General features: G+C 45.1%; 1 protein-coding gene across 1 annotated transcript in view; it reads left to right on the forward strand.

Annotated features, from left to right (window-relative positions):
- Window positions 1-21,655, forward strand: part of ICE2 (interactor of little elongation complex ELL subunit 2) — a 1,950,511-nt gene that overhangs the window by 1,781,827 nt on the left and 147,029 nt on the right. Inside the window, exon 14 of the mRNA XM_069623082.1 lies at window positions 19,605-19,863. Within this exon, the coding sequence (XP_069479183.1) occupies window positions 19,605-19,863 (259 nt within the window). The remainder of the gene's footprint in view (window positions 1-19,604; window positions 19,864-21,655) is intronic.

Below are 21,655 nucleotides of genomic sequence, written 5' to 3' on the forward strand. Positions count from 1 at the left end.
GCGACCTTTCAGAACTTCATAAACAATGTTTTTAGAGACATGTTTGATTCTTTTGTGATCATATATCTGGACGATATACTGGTATTTTCTAATTCATACTAGGAACACCTTAAACATGTCCAGCAGGTTTTACAAGGTTGAGATAAAACTCCATTTATGCAAAAGCCGAAAAGTGCATTTTTCATGCCACTTTGGTGGAGTTTCTCATTTTTGTGTTAACCCCTCAAGGAATACAGATGAGTCAAGCCAAAGTTAAAGCATTCCTAGATGGACCAACCCCTGGAAATGCCAAGATGCTACAGTCCTTTTTCGGTTTTGCCAGTTTTTACTGATGGTTTATCAGCTCATTCTCTGCTATTAGTACACCCTTGACATACTTAACTCTCCCTTCTGTGCCCTTTATTTGGAATGAGAGGCACAGAAAGCCTTCCAGACACTGAAGGAAGCTTTCTTATCGGCACCAGTCCTCCAACACCCGGTTCCGTCACAACTTTATATAGTCGAGGCTGATGCCTCAGCAGTAGCCCTAGGTGCTATATGATACAGAGATGCCCAACCACCCAGTCTTTGCGTCCTGTGGCCTATTATACATGCACCTTGTTTCCATGTGAAAGAAACTATACCATCATGGAATGGGAATTGTTGGCTATTGGAGCAGCATTCAAAGAATGGAGACATCATTTATTAGGCACCAAATATCCCATTACTGTTTACATGTATCATTGCAACCTGCAGGCCCTTACACATGCCAAATCAATGAATGCTCGCCAGGTCTGATGCCACCTTATTTGTGCTATGTACCATTTCATTGTAACCTATCGTCCTGGCCATCTAATTAACAAGGTGGATGTGCAGGTCTAGGTTTGCAGAGGAGAGCCCTGTTCCTCAGGGTGATTGTCCGATATTGCCTAAAGACATAGTTGTTTGTGTTTGTGCAGTTTTTTCCCCTATGGTGGATGAAATCTGATGCTGAGTGAACACCAACCTGTTCAAATCGATGATCTGAAAGCTAATATTGTCAATGGACTCCCATGTGTTCCTATGGAGACCAGTAGTTTGTCTTGCAATGGTCTCACATTGCTAAGTTTGTTGCCCATCCAGGCCAACGCAAAACATTAGAACAAATACCTACATGGTGTTGGTGCCCAAATATGAAACGTGACGTGGTGGACTATTTCACGACTTGTGCGATATGTACTCAATGTAAGAGAACTCCTGGGAAACAGGTTGCTTATTACAACCCTTGCCAATCCCTCACAAACCATGGTATATGTTATCAGTGGACTTTGTGGTAGAGATGCCCCAGATCCAGGTTATGATTACTTTATTAGTTGTAATTGACGCCTTTACCAAAATGGCACAGTTTATTCCATTTACTGGTCTGCCCACAGCACAGGAATTGGCCTCTTCTTCGGGCTACTGACCATCATCGTCACTCATCGGGGTCCACAGTTTACATCTCGTTTTTGGCATGTTTTAACAAAATCATTCAGGATTGAAGCACGTTTTTCTTCTGCCGATCATCCTCAAACTGATGGGCAGACAGAGTAAACAATATCTCTGTTGGTTGTCCCTCCATTATCACACACGGATTGGCTTACAATACTGGAGGGGAGGGCGGAATAGGCATACAACAATTAATTTCATACGTCGGTGGGTTACACCCCTTTCTTTGCACTGTTTGGACAGCATCGCATACTCTTCCCTCGAGAGTTGCCCGTACCGAAACAGGTCCCTGCTGCAGGTGATCTGGTCCCTTCCCTGACCAGTGTGCACCAAACCATCTGTCCACATCTTAAGGATAGTGTACTAGAGGGTAGTTCCCTACTCTGTCAAGGACTGGGAAATCACTTAAGGATGCCCAGGAGAATACCAAATGCTTTGCTGACCGCCGACACCAACCGGCCCCAAGTTATCGTCCTGGAGATTGCGTCTGGCTTTCCACGACTCATTTACGTATGCATGGTAAATTGAAACTCATATCAAAGTATATTGGTCCATATAAGGTCACCGAATCTATTAACACACCGTGTTGTAAATGCAAGGAAATATTGAGGCGGAGTACCACAAAATGAAATACACCAAAAACGGACTAAAAAGATTCGCAGATCTTTAATCTACTGTACAGTTACAAAGAAACAGAAATACAGATAGCTATCTGGCTCTCATTACATCACAATGAGTACCAGCCCGTCAGAGTGAGGAGAGAGAGTGCTGGGCATCTAGACATTTGCATATTTATACATTTCAATAATAATGTCCAGCCCCTCTACAGGTTAATAATCTGTGGTCTAGAGTTCGTGCCGAGTTCACTTATGGCTCATACAATAATATGCACATGGATTACTTCGGTTTGCATTTCTAACAAGTTACAAAGGCAAAGTACATTCCTGGATTTAGCAGTAAGCCTTAGCACATATCCATTCACAATGCAGTTCTGCCAGTGTCCTCGCTCAACATTTGCATTACATTGTCCTCGATGTGTGTTCACGGATGAGGCTTGTTAGTGCAGACAATCCTTAGAACACAAGTCATGCTTCGGACAAGGTCTCATTACCTAGTTTAAACATTCGGCCCTCAGACAGTCTAACCATTAACCAGGCACAAAGGTCAGGAAGGCTCGGTTACAAGTTGGAAACAGTCCTCCATTTTAGAACACAAAATCACATATAAACAGAAATCAAAATGGCGGATGATCCTAAAATGGCGGCAAAGTCGATCTAAAATCGGAACTTTGCAATGCGGTTTTCTTCGTAGAGTGACTAGGCTTAGGCCAATATATATCAGAAGGAGGCACAATATGATTTCCCGTTTAACAAACCATACTTTTGGCCTAAGCCAAGCGCTAAACTACTTTTAGTCACTTTACGAGTAACTCCACGTCTCAATGTCCATACAACCTAAATCACAATCATCAGAGATATCAATCGCCATAAGGTCAGTGACAGAAATTTCCTTCAGCACAAACTCATTGGTCATTCTCTCTGGGGCGCGTATCTTTTGTCCTAATGTTCCCATTGTCTGTGCACAACATCCCCCTAACACTGAACATATGGCAGGAAGACATTCTATACAGCAACAGCTGAACAACAGAATACCCAGAATAGTCAATAAGACCTAAAAGTAGCTTCCATCCCCAAGATCGTAAGAAGTCCCAGAACCAAGCGCTAAGATCCCAATTTCCCTCGGGAACGTGCACTTCTGAACTAAGGACGTGCAGATTTTGTATATCCTTAAAGATGGTTGGGGAGGAATCCGGTATGAAAACGCAACAAGCGGACCCCACTAATTTACATACTCCACCACGCTCAGCCAGGATGACATCTAATGCCATCCGGTTCTGTAGTGCCACTAACCTTATCGCTTTCTATTCTAGAGTCATGTTATAGAGTATGTCAGTGGTCCGGTTGATAGTTCTCTCCAGTACTCTTGCTAGCCTTATGATATCCTCAGAGTTTAGTATTTGCCCCCAAAAAGGTACAAAAGATTTCGCTAAATCACCCAGAACTTGTGATGAAGTATCGCTGTTCTCATTTCGTCTTGGACGAGCCTTAGAGATTTCTATAATACTTGCTATGAATACCCTTGGTAACAGAATCCCTAAATAACAGGTTCCCTGCCAATCCCTAGGTAGCCATGGGAAAGCTTCATTACCGCAAACAAAGTAGACAGGTTTGCCTACATACAAAGGTCTGTCCTCACTGGTCAAGTTCACAGCGTTGGTGCAACCCTTGAAATCACCCATTGACTGAGTACCATTCCTCTGTATGCAGAAAGAAACTGAATCGGGGCTGTGGTTAACAGTGTAGGAAGGTGGCGTGGCATCCCTATTGCCTATAGGAGCCATCCTGAAAGAGATCAGAGAATGAAAAGGTCGAGACAGTCTAGCAGAAGGCCTAATGGAAGCAACATTAAGCTTGCTCCTATTTGCAAAGAGGGAGCATCCCAGGGGCGTTAAAACTCGTTTTTCAAATTCATTCAAATTTGTTCCATCAAAGTTCCCCTAGATGCTATGATTCCATCTGCCAAAGAATGGTGCCCTTAAATAAGCATAACATGCAGTAGTCAAAGGCAAAGGATGAATATACCAGCACAACCTGGTACGGTGTGACTGCGAACGTGTCGTTGCTTCCTGATGGAAGTGGTGGATTTGCAACGGAACCTAACAATGGTAAAAAGGATCTGTAGGAGAGTGTGGAGATGAAGCAGGTGTTCCCCAGGCCCCACGGGCTCAGGGAGTGTTTCCGAAACACACTCAATACTGCTCAATGCTGAGTGATCGTTGGGAGCAGAGCTTGTTAGGTTTTCCATATCTTCTGTATCGTGTGGCAAAGGGAAGGGAATCCTCTTGACATGCGATGCATGAATCCAGTGCCTTTTTCCTTCCACCCTGATTGCAGTCTGTGTGGCCAGGAGAACTTGATGAGGGCCTCTCCAGGAGTGTGCAAGACAGGATGCTCGTTCAAATGCTTTCACGAGCAGCCACTGCCCAGGTCGGATGCTGTGACCTGGCCCCTCGTATTTTACTGGAAGGGCTTCTCGCACCTGTTGGTAAATCAAATACAGATTTTTTGTTAACCGGTCACATTAATCAGAAAGAAGTACAAGTTCAATATCACTCAGGGCCCGGGGCTTTGGGACATTCCAAATGTTAGCTGGCCTACCCATAACCACCAGGTATGGGGCGAGCCCAGTCTTAGTCTGTGGGGTGGTGCGCATAGATAGTAACACTATCGGTAAGGCGTCCGGCCATTTCAATTTGGTGCCGGCACACGTCTTAGCGAGCTTGATTTTCAAAATTCCATTATGTCTCTCTACCAATCCAGCACTCTGAGCATGTCTAGCCGAATGGAACCGTTTATCGATCTGTAATCCTGCGCATATCTGTAGAATTACAGCGGCGATAAAATGTCGACCGTTATCCGACCAGATGACCATTGGCAAACCAAACCTAGGAAAATATTCCTTAAGCATGGTTTTCGCCGTTGTCATTGCTGTAGCATCTTTCACAGGAAAGGCTTCAACCCATTTACTAAAGGCGCAAATAACAACCAAGACGTACTTTAAATGATTACAGCGCTCCATTTCAATGAAATCAATGTGTATAACTTCGAAGGGGACAGAAGGTGGACCAAAACTACCCCTTGGTGTCCATGTGCCCTTTCACATATTATGCTGTAGACAGATCATGCAACTCTGGACAAAACGTTCAGCTGTTGAGATTTTATCATTCACCCAGAAATGTTCTAACATTTTACACACTTTCCTTGCAAAGATGTGGGTGGGCCCATGGGCCATTGCGACCATCATTGTAATGTACGCGTCTGGCAGCATCCATTTTTCCTCTAAATTATCCACCCAACACCCGTCATCATCCAGTTTTGCCAAACCCTCAGCCCATTGTTTAGTTTCTTCTAACGTGGCATCAGCTTGGAATTTCTTTACAGATTCAATGCCTTCGTCTATGATGCAAACATTTGTGGCTTCCCTTGCAGTGTACATTTCTGAATAGAGATCAGTGGCAGTTTGTTTGGCTATCTGGTCAGCAAAAGCATTCCCTTTTCCTACATCATTTATGATTTTCTGATGCGCTGCGCATTTCATGATTGCTAACTGAGTGGGGAGTGCAAGCGCTGAAAGTAACCGCACTATCAAGGAGCCATATTGGATCTTTGCTCCATGTCAGGTCAAAAAACCTCGCTCTGCCCAAAGTCTACCGAAGTTGTAAACTACCCCAAAAGCATACTGGCTGTCAGTATACATGTTTACTCTAAGCCCTTTGGAAAGTTCACAAGCTTGAGTCAATGCAGTAATCTCTGCGGCCTGCGTGGAGTTATGCATGATTCTTTTGGTTTCCACAATCGTGCTTAGTGTGGTGATGGCATAAGCAGCCGTGGATGTACCATCCGGAAGTTTGAAACAGGAGCCATCACAAAACAGCTCCCCTTGTGGGTCGTTCAAAGGAGTATCTTTCAGATCGATCCTGCCTTTACTCTCTTGCTCTGTCGTGTAGAGGCAGTCATATGACACTTCGTCACTGCAAGCAATATCATGCGGGAAAGGTAATAGTTCAGCCGGATTCAATACACAACACCTCTGAATTTTAATGTGCGGTGTGAACAAGATCAATTCGTATCTTGTTAATCGTGTGGAGGTGAGGTGTTGCGTTTGTGTTCTGTTTAATAGAACATCTACAGATGTTCAAACCAACAAGGTTAAAGCATGGCCTAGGACCATACCCTCGCTCTGTTTTACAGACGCAGCAGCGACAGCGCTCAAACATCTTGGCAAAGCACACATGCAACAGGATCAAGGGCGGAAGAAAAATAGCCGCAGAGCCTATTCTTCCCTCCATGTTCCTGCGTTAATACACCCAAAGCACATCCATCAAGTTCATGCACATACAACTCGAAGGCTTTTTCATAATCTGGTGTGCCCAAAACTGGTGCTGAACACAGGGCAGTCTTGAGCAGATCAAACGCTTTCTGGTGTTCCAAGTTCCACAGCAATGGCAAAGAAATGCCATTCTTTGTCAAAGCCAACATTGGTTTAATCGTTAACGAAAAGTTCGGGATCTACTGCCTACAGTAAGAAGCCATTCCTATCAAGGCTCTGACTTCCTTCTGTGTATTTGGGACAGACATGCTAGAAATTATTTTAATCCGTTCAGGCGTCAGCCTTCTTCCCTCCTTTGACAGGAGATAGCCTAAATAGGCGACCTCCTGTCGACAATATTGAAACTTTTTGAGTGAAGCTTTATGTCCATGTTTTGCTAGGTGAATAAGCAACAACATGGTGCCCTCGTTATAGGCACTTTCTGAGTCAGTAGCTAATTTGAAGCAATGTACAAGTGGTAGGTAACTCCAGTGTATCAAGCTGCTCTTTCAAAGCCCTGCTATAGATACTTGGACTTTCCGTGTACCCATGTGGCGCACGGGTGAATGTAAACGAGCGTCCCCCTAAGCTGAACGCGAACACATATCTGCTATCCTTGTGTATAGGAATGCTGAAGAAAGCATTCTTAAGATCTACAACACTAAAGTGAGTAGCAGAAGCTGGGAGCATAGTTAGTATTGTCGCACATCAGGCACAATAGGAAATTGTGGAGCAACAATCTTATTGATAGCGCGTAAATCAATGATAAAACAAAAAGGAATTGCATTATTGCCTTTCTTATGCACAGGCAAAATCGGACTATAACACAAGCTACCTGCAATTTCTTCAATTACCCCACGGTGTACAAAATCGGAATCTATACACTTCAAAGCTTGCTCCCCATCAACCGAAATCTTATACTGAGGAATATGTGGCAACTTTACTCCTTGTTTCAAAATAATTTTAACAGGCTCACTTTGTAGAACACCGACATCATTGTCTTCAATCGCCCATAAACACTCCGGAAGATCACTAAATTCTGGCGGCAAAGATCTAGTCAGGAACTGAGAGACAGACAGTTGCTGTGGTGAAATCGTCAAACGTACTCCATCCGAAGAACAATGAATTACCGCATTTAATTCTTTCAACAGATTCAACCCCAACAAATTCTCTCCACAGTCCGTTGTCAAAAGAAACGGACAGTGATCCGTGAATGGACCTAGTGTAATCGGTACCGGCGAAGAAACCGGACTAACCACTTGTGTACCAGAAAACCATACAGAAACATTGGTTTGACCTGGCAGTGGAATGTTTGGAACCCATGAATAATCAATGGAACACTTCTGTGCTCCTGTATCTATCAAGAATAGATGTTTCCTATTTCCCACTATCATTTCAACGTAGGGACCTTTCTGATTAACGGGAATAGGCATTGGTTCCAAACCCTGCTTCGGGCAATCCTAGCGAAATAATATATCGTCAAAAGGAAGGTCTCCCGAGACATATGCAGTAGAAGGATGATGAAAATATTTTCTATTAACCACACTCAGTGACTGATTGTCTTGTGAAAAAGATTGAACATTCTGAGAAAACTGGCTTCTACCAGGACCCCCTACCCCAGGGCGGCCTCTGGATCATCTACCCATGGTACCAAATGTGTTGTTCGATCTCTACTGGAGGATCGGGCATTGTGCTCGCCAATGACCCTCTCGTCTGCAATAAGCACATTGGTTCGCGTGTACAGGACCCAACGGTACATTACCCTGTGGAGCATACTGTCTCCTAAACTGTGTACTACCCCCTCTAGGACCTCTAACAATCTGTTGCAATAGAACTTTAGTTTTCATGTCTCCCTTTCTCTTTTTCGATCCTCTCTTTTTCATTATCGACTCGGTTTTCATAGTACTGAGCCATATGCAATACTTCAGACTGAGACTTAGCCTGCCCAAACCGATTAAAACATTCAGTAGCACCCTCAGACTTCCCTTGGACACCAGCAGTATGTTTGTCCCAAACAATCCTTCTCTCAGGAATTATGGCGTTTAGTTTCGTCACTATTCTTTCAGTCAAAGTGAGTATTACCTGTGGCGGTCTCTCGACAGCTGGCCTATCTCTATCTTGTCTAACTATATTATCCCATGTGTCCCCCAACCCTGCCGCATCGTCTACAGTCCTAATCTGTTTCCACAAATCAATAGGTAGGAGCACAGTGAATAAACAATCTATATTGCTCAGAGTAAATATGGACGACTTCAAGACAGATTCTATCTCTTTATAGAACCCTGTTGGATTCTTTCTAATATCTGGGATGGATTGTCTGATGGTGTTCACTTCCTGTCTTGAGAATGGGACATGAACAAACTGTGATATGTAATGTGCAGGAATATCGTAAGCAGCAGTACCTGCTGCGACGTTAGCTGGAGCCTCAACTTTTGGGACAAATGTCGGAGGAACCTCTCTCATAGTCAACTGAGAGATAGGAAACTCTGAACGCTTACTGAGCAACAGAGCTAAATCGAGAGCTGAAGCAGCGGAAGGAGAGTCAGACGAAAAAGCTATCTTGTAGATATTCAATAATTCTGTGGGACAACAAATCTTTCTTTTTATATACATTCATCCTGCAGGTATTCTACCCTAACCTGTATCACTTTCCTCTGCATTTCTGGCGTATACTGACTATACGTGTCATATACTTCTATGGAAGATATCGACATGTCTGAAAGCCATCTAATCGCATCCTTTATGCAAATTCGTGTTTCCTCACGTATTGATTTACAAAAAAGAAGGAACCGTTTCTGTACAAAAATAGCGCTCAAACTATCACCATCAGTTTCTTCATTCTGTATCTTTTCTAACTCCCTTCTATACTCAAAAACCCTCTCGATGTGCTCATATACTTTCTCAGCAGTATCTCTTGAACATGCCAAAACATTCAAATCCCTCAACCCTTGTGGGAGATCTACATCATCCAGTCTGTTCCACATCACAGATAAATGAATTCCCAGTCCTTCGATAAAAACATTTTTCTCAGGAAAACTTTCTAGATTAGAGAGTGTGGCAAAAACATCAGATTGTTCACCCTTCTCCATGCACTGTCTAGCCCATGCAGTCAAATTGCGCTTTCTCTCTTTAGTCACAGTATTGCGAGTTACAATCTTTGATTCCGCTACCCTTATCAACTATAAATGGGACAGAATCACTCGGAAGAGGAAAAGTAGACACATTTTGTACAATCGGTAGCAAAGGTGTTATCACTGGTACAGAAGACAAATCTACCAGACCCGTAACAGTAGGCAAAGGTGGAGGTGCAGGTGGAGGAGCAAGAATAGGGGGAGGAACAATAACCGGAGGAAGAGGAGTAATAGGAGGAACAGGAATTACTACGGGAGGAGAAACGACAGCAGGAAGAGGTAAAGCAACAGAAATAGGTACATACAGAGGTGGCGCAGTGGCACCAGGCCTTCGTTCGTTTAGAGGTTTGTCAATTAATTCATCAGACACATGAAAATCTTTAGACAGATATATTTTCTGAATGCCAAGTTGAAAAGCCCTATCCATATTTCTAACTGACTCGGATTGTTTATTTTGATCATACAACAACGCTTTCTCGGCATTGGACATATGACGGCGCGCATGTTTCTCTTTACTTTTTAGTTGCTGCATAGCTTCTTTCTTCCAATTTTATAATACATCAAATGCTGCATGTCTCGCTTTTTTCTTCAACAATATAGACTCTAAATATTCTATACGAGGAATTTCAAAGCTACCATTGGTTGGCCACTGAAGTTCGGAAGCATGTCTAGTTTGTCTCTGCCAAATATTAAATACTACACTACCAATGCCATGCTTACAGTACATAGTACATGCCGGCAACCCCTCCTGTGGCGCCGGACGGCCAAATTCCAAAGATTGTCTGTCCTTGCGGAATAATGCCCTGAAGCAGGCAGACAGTTTCTCTGGCATATCAGATTCCTGGTGTTACCTGGTCAATAATTGTACTTGTGAGAACAATGCGCCAAAACAAATTATCAAGATACTTAAGAATCGGGTCACGACTCACCTGATCAAAGAACTAAAGGAGGTCCGATCGGATAACTAAGGACAACCAAGGACTCTCGTGGTTGGTGATTTCTGCAAAACTGCCCGCCTCGATATATGGACCCTCGTCAAGATGCCATCTCGGACCACGGGCTCACCGTCCAGGGATGGGGTCTTGCATTACTGTTGAGGTATCGCGTCTCATCCAAGAAAGGGGCCCCCTTTTTTCACCGTCCGATCCAGGTCTGATAGCCGCGTCAACACTTCAACGAGGTGGCATCAATCTTGAGGGTCCCTATTCGGGTGCCATCTGTAAAAGCAAGGAAATATCGAGACTGGGTACCACAAAAGGAAATACACCAAACACGGCTATAAAGATTCACAGATCTTTAATCTACTGTGCAGTTACAAAGAAACAGAAATACAGATAGCTATCTGGCTCTCAATACATCACAATGAGTACCAGCCCGTCAGAGTGAGGAGAGAGAGTGCTGGACATCTAGACATTCGCATATTTATACATTTTAATAATAATGTCCAGCCCCTCTACAGGTTAATAATCTGTGGTTTAGAGTTCGTGCGAAGTTCACTTATGGCTCATACAATAATATGCACATGGATTACTTCGGTTTGCATTTCTAACAAGTTACAATGGCAAAATTGTATTCCTGGATTTAGCAGTAAGCCTTAGCACATATCCCTTCACAATGCAGTTCTGCCAGTGTCAACGCTCAACATTTGAATTACATTGACCTCGATGTGTGATCGCGGATGAGGCTTGTTAGTGCAGACAATCCTTAGACCACAAGTCATGTTTGGGACAAGGTCTCATTACCTAGTCTAAACATTCGGCCCTCGGACAGTCTAACCATTAACCAGACGCAAAGGTCGGGAAGGCTCGGTTACAAGTTGGAAACACAGTGCACCATTTTAGAACACAGAATCATATATAAACAGAAATCAAAATGGCGGATGATCCTAAAATGGCGGCAAAGTCGATCTAAAATCAGAACTTTGCAACGCGGTTTTCTTCGTAGAGCGACTAGGCTTAGGCCAATATATATCAGAAGGAGGCACAGTATGATTTCCCGTTTAACACTGTGACCTGTAAATTGAAGATCCCTGTTGGATTGCATATCCACTCCGTGTTCCATGTGAGTTTGCTAAAACCCTATGCTCCGGGTACCAGACCTGTACAGAAGCCGGCTCGTTTTATTGTACATGGAGAAGAAGAGTATTAGGTGCAGGCTATTCTAGACGCCTGTGTACTTCATGGACGTAGATACTATCTGGTGGATTGGAAGGGGTACGGTCCCAAAGATCGGACTTGGGAACCCTTGTCCAATATACATGCACCCCATTTGCTACGCACCTTCCATGCTTCCTGTTTTTGTGATAGCAGTAGATGCAGTTCTTTGAGGGGGAGTAACTTTCAGGAATGGCCTCCAGCATCCGCATAGGTGTTCTTTGACTTGGCGCATCCCGTGGCAATTGACGCGACAGATCCCCAGAGTATGCCGACAGTCTTTGCCTTCCTCTCTGCTGAATGTCACTCGGCAGGTTCAGGAACCAAAATCCCCACAAGCCTCAATGCAAATGTAGCCACGTCATGACGTGCACCTTCTGGAACGTGTCCCGGAAGAGACGTTCCTCATTCACTGCAGTGAATAAAGGAACGGAAGATCGGTAAGCAGTGCTCCTCAACTGTACATCGTGCCTAGTGATCAGCTTTGTTTTTTCATGATTCCGGATTCCTGCGTTGCCGACTTCTGCCTTCTTCTTGGACTGCTTTCTGTCTTTGCCCTTGCCTGATGCTGGTTTTCTTGGTTGTGCCTTCCTGCGTTTATATGGACCTTGCTTGCCTCTGGATTGTCTTTTCGGATTAACCCATATCTGTTGTGTTTATGTCCATCTGCTTGAAGCCATTGGAACTAGACCCCTGCCTGTGCTCCTGGGCTTCAAGTTTTACCTTGTGGATGACATTCCCGTCCTTTCTGGCTACTTCTCTAATGTTGTGCCTGATCCCCCGTGCCTTGGATTTCTTACTTTGTTTTGTTGTGCATACTTGTTAGGCAGAAACCTGTGCAGTTCCCTTAGGGACCACTGCAAAAAGTTTAAGACTACAGGTGTTGGCAGTAAACCCAATTGGTTGCAGTCTGTACCACCCAGATTTACCTGGTAACTGTGGCTGAGCAGTCAGACTTATCTCAAGAAGTGTTGGGCAGTATAAAGAGTATACACAATAGGGCTAAAAACACAGTAGCACAAGGAAACACTGACCAGAGCTTTGGTATAAAAGTATATAATTATTTATTTAAAAACACACTTGTAAAAATACACTGGCACTAATATGTCAAGCAAGTTCAAACACAGTCACTAGAAATATATGCACCTCCCTAATTAATTATTTGACAAGTCTAGGTTAAGACACCACTTATTTAGCAAAACAGAGGTGAGCATGTAACCATAGATGGCACTCCAATAATTTGTTTAAAAAGGGAGAGAAAAGGTAGAATAGGAAAATCACACAGTACCAACACAGCAAGTCCAGAAAGGCAGGGTCTACTGTAGAGCAAAAAAGTTCATAGGCCAGGCCCACTGTTCGGGAGAATTCTCTGTTTAGGCTGAATTTCCTAACCTAGTGAGTTCCCCAGCAGCTTTGCTGGATTTATGGGGTTTATTTTTTCTCCTGCCAAGAGTGAGACTCTTTTACCCTCACTCTTGGACATGACTTGAGAGTGTTTCTGTGACTTGCTATGTGCTTATGGGCTATGGGGTATTTTTTCCCCATAGGCTATCATTGGTTTTTGAATGTGTGTTACACAGCACCCTCAGTGCAGTAACACAAGGGTGTCATAGTGAACCCCAAACATAGACTCCACACCCTGGGACTGACTACTGTCTCCCTGGGTCTGTAAAGTCACCATTGACTTTACTAGTCTTAACTTAGGAACTTAACCAGTACAAACCATCATACTGTGGAATTACTGGTAGGGGCAATTAGATTGCCCCTGGGTCTGTTGTCGAGGGGGTACTGTCCCGTCCCCCCTCACCGAGTTTCTGGCTGGTGGCAGTGGATACCACGGAAATATTCCACCGGAATATTTCCCAATGGGATTTCCCATTGATTTTAATGCACCACTTTTTGGTGCAATCTTAAAGATACCGCCGGTTTATTTATTTAATATAAATTCACCGGTTGGGATTTTTTGCCAGAACTCGCCGCCAAAATGGCGTCTAGGTTCACTTCAGTAACCCTGAACCCGAGTCGAGCCTTTGTTCCACTTTTGGCGGGCTTCTGCACAGAAGCCCTCCAAAGTGGTGCCATTCTGTCTGGGTACTACAGGGGGTGTAGGAGGGGGTTTAGGCACCCTGGACTGAGTTGCCTTGCCAACTCATGTCGCACTCTGGTGTGTTTGGCCCAAGTGGTGAGCCGCCCCGCTCACCACTTAGCATGTTTGAGTGACAGCTAGGCTGTATGAATGGGGGTTTGCTGCATAAAAGCAGGGTTTTTGGGACTGGTTCTTCAGAAGTCGCCACAGGACCTAAGAAGCCGAAGAGGGAGAAGCCGAGCCGACCTGCCAAGACGACACACCGGTGGAGCCCTGCGGAACCGTCTCACCACTTTTCCCAACGACAGAGGAGATCTCCAGCCGGGAGAGTCTTCTTCCCTTGACTGGTGGGGACAACCAGTTTCTGCCTTCTTTTCGCCTCCCTGAAGCATCTCGTGGCCGCCTTGCCTGTGCCAAACACCCCGGCAACCGGGATACCACTTTTTACCTCAACCGCGAAAGAGGGGTAACATCCTTTTAACCGGAAAAATTCACGGCTGGTTTCTTCCCTGGTAGTACAACGACCTTCAGCTTTCCTCCACGTCGAGATCTTCTCTTCCTCTGGACGACGCCGCGACTTGCACCCACTACCAGGAACAACTGCCACCGCTGGAGGATCCTTTCCATTTTAAAGGTACCGTGTTCCGCCCGGCTTCCCTTGCCACCGATTGTACGGGGTAGATTTAGCCCTCGGCTCTCCAACCTGGGTAAGCCTGGGACACCCTAACTAAACTTTTCTAACCTTGGTAAAACCTTTCCTACTCACCTGTAAAGACTTGTGACATTGTGTGATCTTGGACATCTTTTCCCCTGGCTTTCCCTAGAGTGGGCCTGGCAACCGAACTTCCTTGCTCCGCAATAGACTGCCTTTCTAAACTTACTGTGAATCTCTGAAAAGTGTTTTACCTTGCTGTTTTTATTACTTCTGCCTTTTCCCTCCCTTTTTAACTAATTTGTTGGAGTGCCATCTAACGTTAAGCGCTCACCTCTGTTTGGAAATAAGTGGTGTTAACTTAGACTTGTCCAACAAATAACTAGGGATGTACATATAACTAATAGTGACTGTGTTTTGACTTACTTACCTTTTCTGTGCTAGTGTAATTTATGAGTGTGTCTTTTAAATAAATAATTATATACTTTTACACCTAGCTCTGGTCAGTGTTTGCTTGTACTACTGTGCCTCTGTACCTATTATGTATGCTCTATATACTGCCTAACTCTTCTTGAAGGAAGTCTGACTGCTCAGCCACAGCTACCAGGTAAATCTGGGTGGTACAGACTGCTACCAAGTGGGTTTACTGCCAAACACCTGTAGTCTTAAATCTTTTGCAGTGGTCCCAGAGGGAACTGCACAGGTTTCTGCCTAACACCCACTCTTGGAGAGAGAAAGGCGGAATGTGCCCAAGATCTCACCGTGGAAATTCACTCAAAGTCTTTGCAGGAAAGTCAAAAGAGGTTGGGTCAAGTTAGAAAGGTAATGTTAACAGGTCCGAGGTCACCCCTGGATAGAGAGTCAAGGATTTACGGGACACCTTGGACAGTCTGTTGCAAGGGAGACCAGGCGGGACACAGTACCTGAAATGGTGAGAAAGCTCCAGCGGGGGCAGTTGTTCCCGACAGCGGGTGCAAGTCGGAGCTTCGTCCAGGGGAAGAGATGATCTCGAGTGGAGGAAAGCTAGAGGTCGTTGCACTGCCAGGGAAGAAACCAGCCGCGGGGTTTCCCGGTTAAAAGGTACTACCCTTTTATTCGCGGTAGTGGTGAAGCATGGCTATCCGGCCGCCGGGGTGCTTGGCACGGGCGATTCGACCACGAGACGATCCAGGAAGGCGAAAAAGGCGAACTGGTTGGTCCCACCAGCTCAGAGGGAAGAAGACTCTCCTGGAAGAAGATCTTCTCTGTTGTCGGGAAAGTGGTGAGTTTCGTACAGCAGGGCTCCACCGGTGGTGTTGTCGTTGTAGATGGCTCAGCTTCTCCCCTCTTCGGATTCTTTAGGTCCTGTGGCGAATTCTGAAGTTTCAGTCCCCAAAACCCTGCTTTTATGCAGAAAACCCCCATTCATCAGCCTAGCTGTCAAACATGCTAAGTGGTGAGCTGGGCGGCTCACCACTGGGCCAATCACACAAGAGTGCGACTTGAGTTGCCAAGGCAACTCAGTCCAGGGTGCCTATTCACCCCTCCCACACATCCTGTAGACCCAGACAGAGTGGCACCACTTTTGGAGGCTTCTGTGCAGAAGCCTGCCAAAAGTGGAACAAAGGGCTCGACTTGGGTTAGGGTTTCAGAGGCGAACACAAACGCCATTTTAAAACCGAGTCCTGGCAAAAAAGACCCGTCCGGGGAATAAATATTAATTAAATAACCCGGCGGTATCTTTAACATTGCACCAAAAAGTGGTGCGTTTAAAATGAATGGTTAAATCCCATAGGAAATATTCAGGTGGAATATTTCGCGTGGTATCCACTGCCACCAGCCAGAAACTCGACAAGGGGGGGACTGGACAGTGCCCCCTTGGAAAACAGACCCAGGGGGCAATCAAATTAGCCCTACCAGTACTTCCACAATATGATGGTTTGTACTGGTTCTGTTCACAATGTAAGACTAGTAAAGCCAATGGTGACTTTACATGCCCTGGGAGACAGTAGTCAGTCCCAGGGTATGGAGTCTATGTTTGGGGGTCACTATGACACCCCTGTGTTACTGCACTGAGGGTGCTGTGTAACACACTTACCAAAACCACATGAAGCCCTATGGAGTAAAAGACCCCATAGGCCATAAAACGCATTACATAGTCAAAGGACATTCTCAAATCATGCCTATGAGTGGGAGAAAAAGAGTCTCACTCTTAGCAGAAGAAAAAAATAAACCCCAAAAATCCAGCAAAGCTGCTGGGGCACTCACTAGGCTTGGGAAATTAGCCTTAACAGAGAATTCTCCCTAACACTCGTGCCATGGGCATCGGGTCCCTGCGTCCCTTGAACATTTTGCGTTTCTTGGCAATTATATTGGACATTTCTCTGGCCTATGGACTCTGAACTACTACTTATAGAACTATTCCTTATCCTAGGTGTAACTGCATCTCAACATCGACTCCCAGGTAGGAAGGGTAGTTCGGGGACTTGAGGGAGGTCAGTCACATTCAGTGATCTTCATGAGGTTAATGCTGGTTTCCTCTGTTCTTTCCTTCTAGCACAATTGCTGTGCCTCCTGCCTTTTCATCTGAGTCCCTAGCCTGGTGGTTTATTACTATCCATGGGCTGCAATATCAGAAGGAAGGTCTCACTGTATAGGAGACCCACTACTGAGCCCCTTTTTGATCTGGGACGGTATTGGGTTTATGACAACTTGTCCCAATGAATAGACAAGTATCCAAGACAAGTATCCAAAGAGTGAGAATAGCTACGTGACTCAATGTCAATAAGAGTGAGGATACCTCTGGTACTCAGCCTACTCGTCCCAGTGAAAGGACAAGTATTCATCAGAGTGAGAATAACTCTGGGACTCAGTTTAATCGTCTCAGTGAAGGGTCAAATATCCAGAAGAAGGTGGATCCCAGTGGAACCTGTCTTACTCATTACAACAAGACAGGAACTCTGCAAAGAAAATGCACACTTGGTTGTGCTGCTATAATCATATCATATGTTATGAAATGGAATTCATAACGCGCCTTTACACAAGTGTTTCTAGGTGTAAGAATCGTCGCAAAGAGAAAGTCAGTTTATCAGATAAAGAGAACTTTGATATGAAATATGTTGTTCAAGAGGAAGTAAGTAACCAGAGGAAGACAGAGAGCCTAGATCAAGTAAAGAGGAATTTCAGTTTCCCCAAAGTATTGGAGAAAGGGAACTTTAAAGAGACACTTCAAGAAATCAAAAGTAATAAGAGATCAAAACCCAAACACAGCGTTGAGGTGAAGTTTCTCTATAGAAGGAAAAGGGGTGCCAGAAAGGTGAACAAGTTCCAGAGAGGAACTGAACAAAACAGATTTTGAAAAAGCGGATCCAGGAGAAGTCATTCTTCTGTACTTTTTGTTGTTTTCTGTTAGTCGTAGGGCCAGTATAGATTAGCTTTGAGATGGAGCACAGACTGTTAGCTTTTTGGACTTCACTACTGATGACGAGCACCTTAGTTAGTTTTATTAAGTAGGAAACCCAAGAGAGTTGGGTAGAATGGCTATTTTCTTATACTTTAAAAAAAATCACTTGTTATACATGCCCAAAACTGGTCTGTGGCAGATGGAAGAGGAGAGACAGAGGAAGAAGGTAGTTGAAGGAGTGTTTAGAAAGGGAATGGGAGGGAATGACAGAGGGGAGGAGCGAGAGAGAGCGTTTCCAGGAATAATCGGAGTAACATTAGAATAGAATATGAAGAACCTCAAGGGGCGGGGATTCAAATGCGGGCATTAGAGGAGGACCAAATATGAGACTGGACATAGTTCCCAGGAGGAATAGCAAATGAAAAACAGGTAGACGGTTGGGGGAAACATCAAAGAGGAACCAAGCGATAATAGTTGGAAGGCAGTTTGAAATGTAGTTGGAAAGGAGGGTGGAGGTGAAAACAGGCAGACGTCAGTCAAGGTGGAAAGTATAGATCTCCATGAGGAGGCGGATTTAATCCTTGACAAGAGTGAGCCAGAGCACCGGGGGTTCCAGTGTTTGCCAAGGTGGCGAGGAAGCACAGAGGGAAAGACAGGTTGGTGAGGAGAGTGCAGAAGAGAGTCCCCTAGGTATGGGACCATTTCAACCTGTTGCGGGAGATGAGGCTGAGATTTGCAGATGGCAATAAGCCTGAGGGAAACCTCCTGGAAAGGCGCTGATGGCCAAACTCTTGATGTAAGATCTGGGTGTTTGGCCAAGCACTTCACTGTCCAGCTTCGTCGCCAGTTCCAGCACTGCACATTTGGGCTTCTGGATATCTAGGAAACTAAGGCCCTGAAATAAGGATTAAAAGAAGAGAAACTGAGTCTTTCTGCCAAGGAGTCAAGAAAAGAAATTCAGGAAACACTAAAAAAAACCATAGTACTGTGAAGTGGTGATCCACCCTAGTAAGGGAGCCTGGGCTGAAATTGACCAATTGCGACTTGAAGCCAGGGAAAGTCATGCTATTCTTGAAGGTTTACGTTGCATAAAACAGGTTTTTCATAGAGGCTAAAACTGTTGATCCCAAGGTGAAGCCATCATGTTGTTCTTGAAGTTATTGTATTGCAATTGCAAAACCTTACTGCTTCTTGTCAGCCTTTGGTTAGTCCTACTCAGCTTTGCACTATGCTGTATGGAAAGACTTTGAACGGATCGGCCTGGCCTATGTCTTGGTGCTTCATGTGGCGTTGAAAATCGTCGTGATTTGCAAGACTCGGGGACATGCTAAAATATTAGGTTAACATAACTGTTGGTGCAGGAACCTTCCCATTGATCAGTACTTCATTATCAACACACTATCCTCATAAAACCTCACAGAGAAAAGCTGTACTGCCATTTTGAAGCAATTGTGAAATGAGTGTGAGAACGCATAACAGTCTCTAAAATCAGGATAACCCAACTCCCACAATGAACCTTCTTTCCTGGAGAGAACAAAGGGGTTAACCCTTTTTGTCCAAAAAATGAAAAGAGGAACTATTAACTGGTGGTACGAGTGAGATGGCCGACCCAGCTGTCTCCCCCTATGCGACCAGGCCGCCTTCGATTTTTTCAACAGCAGACAGGGTAATTACGCAAGAGTTGATTGTTTTGTTTAATGTGTTTTCTTCAGTCTCAACCTCTCCATCAGCCAACTGCATGTTTTGTTTACCATCTAAATGTACTTGATCTGAGAAATAGACGTTTCTATTTGTTTGGTCTAATTCATGCTGTTTATTACTTCAGTTTGCAGGAAGGGTCTTACCTATTAAGTCACAAAGCAGGAGATTCATCAGTTTCCATCTACAAGAGTACTCCTGCCAAAGCGAGCAGAACACCATACAACCTGCACAAAGCGCATTCCCGCATTCCTCAAGTGCCATCTACGCTCTCCGTTCCATGGGTGCCTCTGGACCCCACTATTCTATTGCCATATCATGTTGCTCAAGGAAGAATTCCATGCACATTCCCACCTCGACCAGAAGGCATCACAGATAGAAATAGGGTAAGTTTGGTTTTGACATTTTACGATGGGAACGTTTTCTTGACACTATGCGATAGGATATACTTTTGGGGAAAAGTATGCAGCCGGAGTACTTAAACTTGAATGATCATGAAAAGAACACTGTGGTATTGCTATTATAAAGTTACTTTACATTATTTAAGCCAGTATGCCTTAAATAATGAGCACACCTAAAGTATTCATGCTAAGGAAGTCCTGAGTCAGTTAGTTATGAAATGTGAGGTGGTACTCAGTGGGTGGATCTCATGGGGAGGGAAATCCTTCATGGGACCAATGATGATGGTCCTGGGCGAATGCGGTATTCATTTACCCCTTTGGACCCCCACTCTCCTTATCACCCACTCAGGCCCCACTGGTCCCTCATACCTCTATGTTATAGTAGAGTAGAAAGTCTCATTGACAAAACTGGGACGAAGAAGAGGGAGACTTACCCAAACTTAAATACCACTGAGACGAAGAAGAGGGAACAAGGAGACAAAAGCCCACTACGGACCCACACACACACACAGTATAGTTGTCGCGAGGCAGCCCCAATCATAAAAAGGAAAGAATGACTCCATGTCTGTCGAGCCAGCCCTGGAGGAGCAAGGAACAAGACGCTTATTCCCTGGCAGGGGACCCAAAGGCTGGAAACCGGGATGCAGAGAGGCGTGACTATCTGAGAGGTCCCAGCAGGGAGGACCTGGCCGTTGCAGCGAGAAAGGAAGCCAGACCGGCGAAAGCAGACCGAGAATGAAAACACAAGCGCCTGGAGATCTGAGGCACAGTCTGGAGCTGCGAAGCCATGAAGAATGCTGAGCGCGGCAGCAACAAAGAAGCTCCGCTCCACCTCCAGAAGACACTGGAGACCGCCCCAAGACTTCCCAAAGGTAGGGAAATGCTCAGACCGGTTGTTGGGGCACTTAGGGAGGTGAATACACTGAAAAGACGTGTGAATATATCGCAAAGAGGACAAGGGGATGAAAGAGGAATCATTCCATTTGATGAGAACTTTTTAAACCAGATAAACTCCTCCTCGGGTAAGTGCGCTCCCCGCATCCCCTTTTCTCCACCCCACTTTTCCCTCATATTTAAGGTTCCCGCTACGCCTCCCCACTTACCTTCTGCTGCGCTGTCCCTCGCCGGTGCTGGGAACAGGACTGTTCCTGGCGCATCTCCTGTACGCGGTTAGCTGACATGGAAAGGGGGAAGGGACTCCATGCAGTCCCTTTTTGTACTTCTGCAACTTGATAGTATGTGTGTGTGTGTGCATGCGTGTGTGTGTGTGTGTTGTAAGGTAGTTGCGACTCTGTAGTTATGGTTAAGCTGGTGTTTCCATAGGATCAGGCAATTTTTAGATGCTTATACCGTTGGTGCCGTTTGGCGCACCAAAACAAGGCTCACATATGTGTGTCTTGCTGAATTGTTTTGGGAAGTGTTGTGAAGTTCTGTTGAGGAAGGTCAAAATTATAGGGGTCCCAAGAGTTGCGTTTGCGGGACTTGGCCAAGCCAAGACGCTGGGGAGGAGAGGGCGACCCCTGCAACTATGGTCCCCTGAAATTGCCCCAAATGTAAGGGCATAGCTGCTGGAACATGCCTGGCATCCACCAGTTACCATGGATCTAGTCTCCTCAGAGGTATCCTTCCTTTCCTCTCCTTCCCCCAGAAGCTCACTGTCTCCAGAGCCCTGGTTCTCTCGAAGCTGGACTACTGTAACAGCCTCTATCTAAATCTGCCTGCCTCTACTCTCCGCCCGCTGCAACTCATCCAGAACAGGACTGCGAGACTTGTCCTT

The sequence above is a fragment of the Ambystoma mexicanum genome, chromosome 11, assembly GCF_040938575.1.
Source record: "Ambystoma mexicanum isolate Mex_15411 chromosome 11, UKY_AmexF1_1, whole genome shotgun sequence".
Taxonomy (NCBI): Eukaryota; Metazoa; Chordata; class Amphibia; order Caudata; family Ambystomatidae; genus Ambystoma; species Ambystoma mexicanum.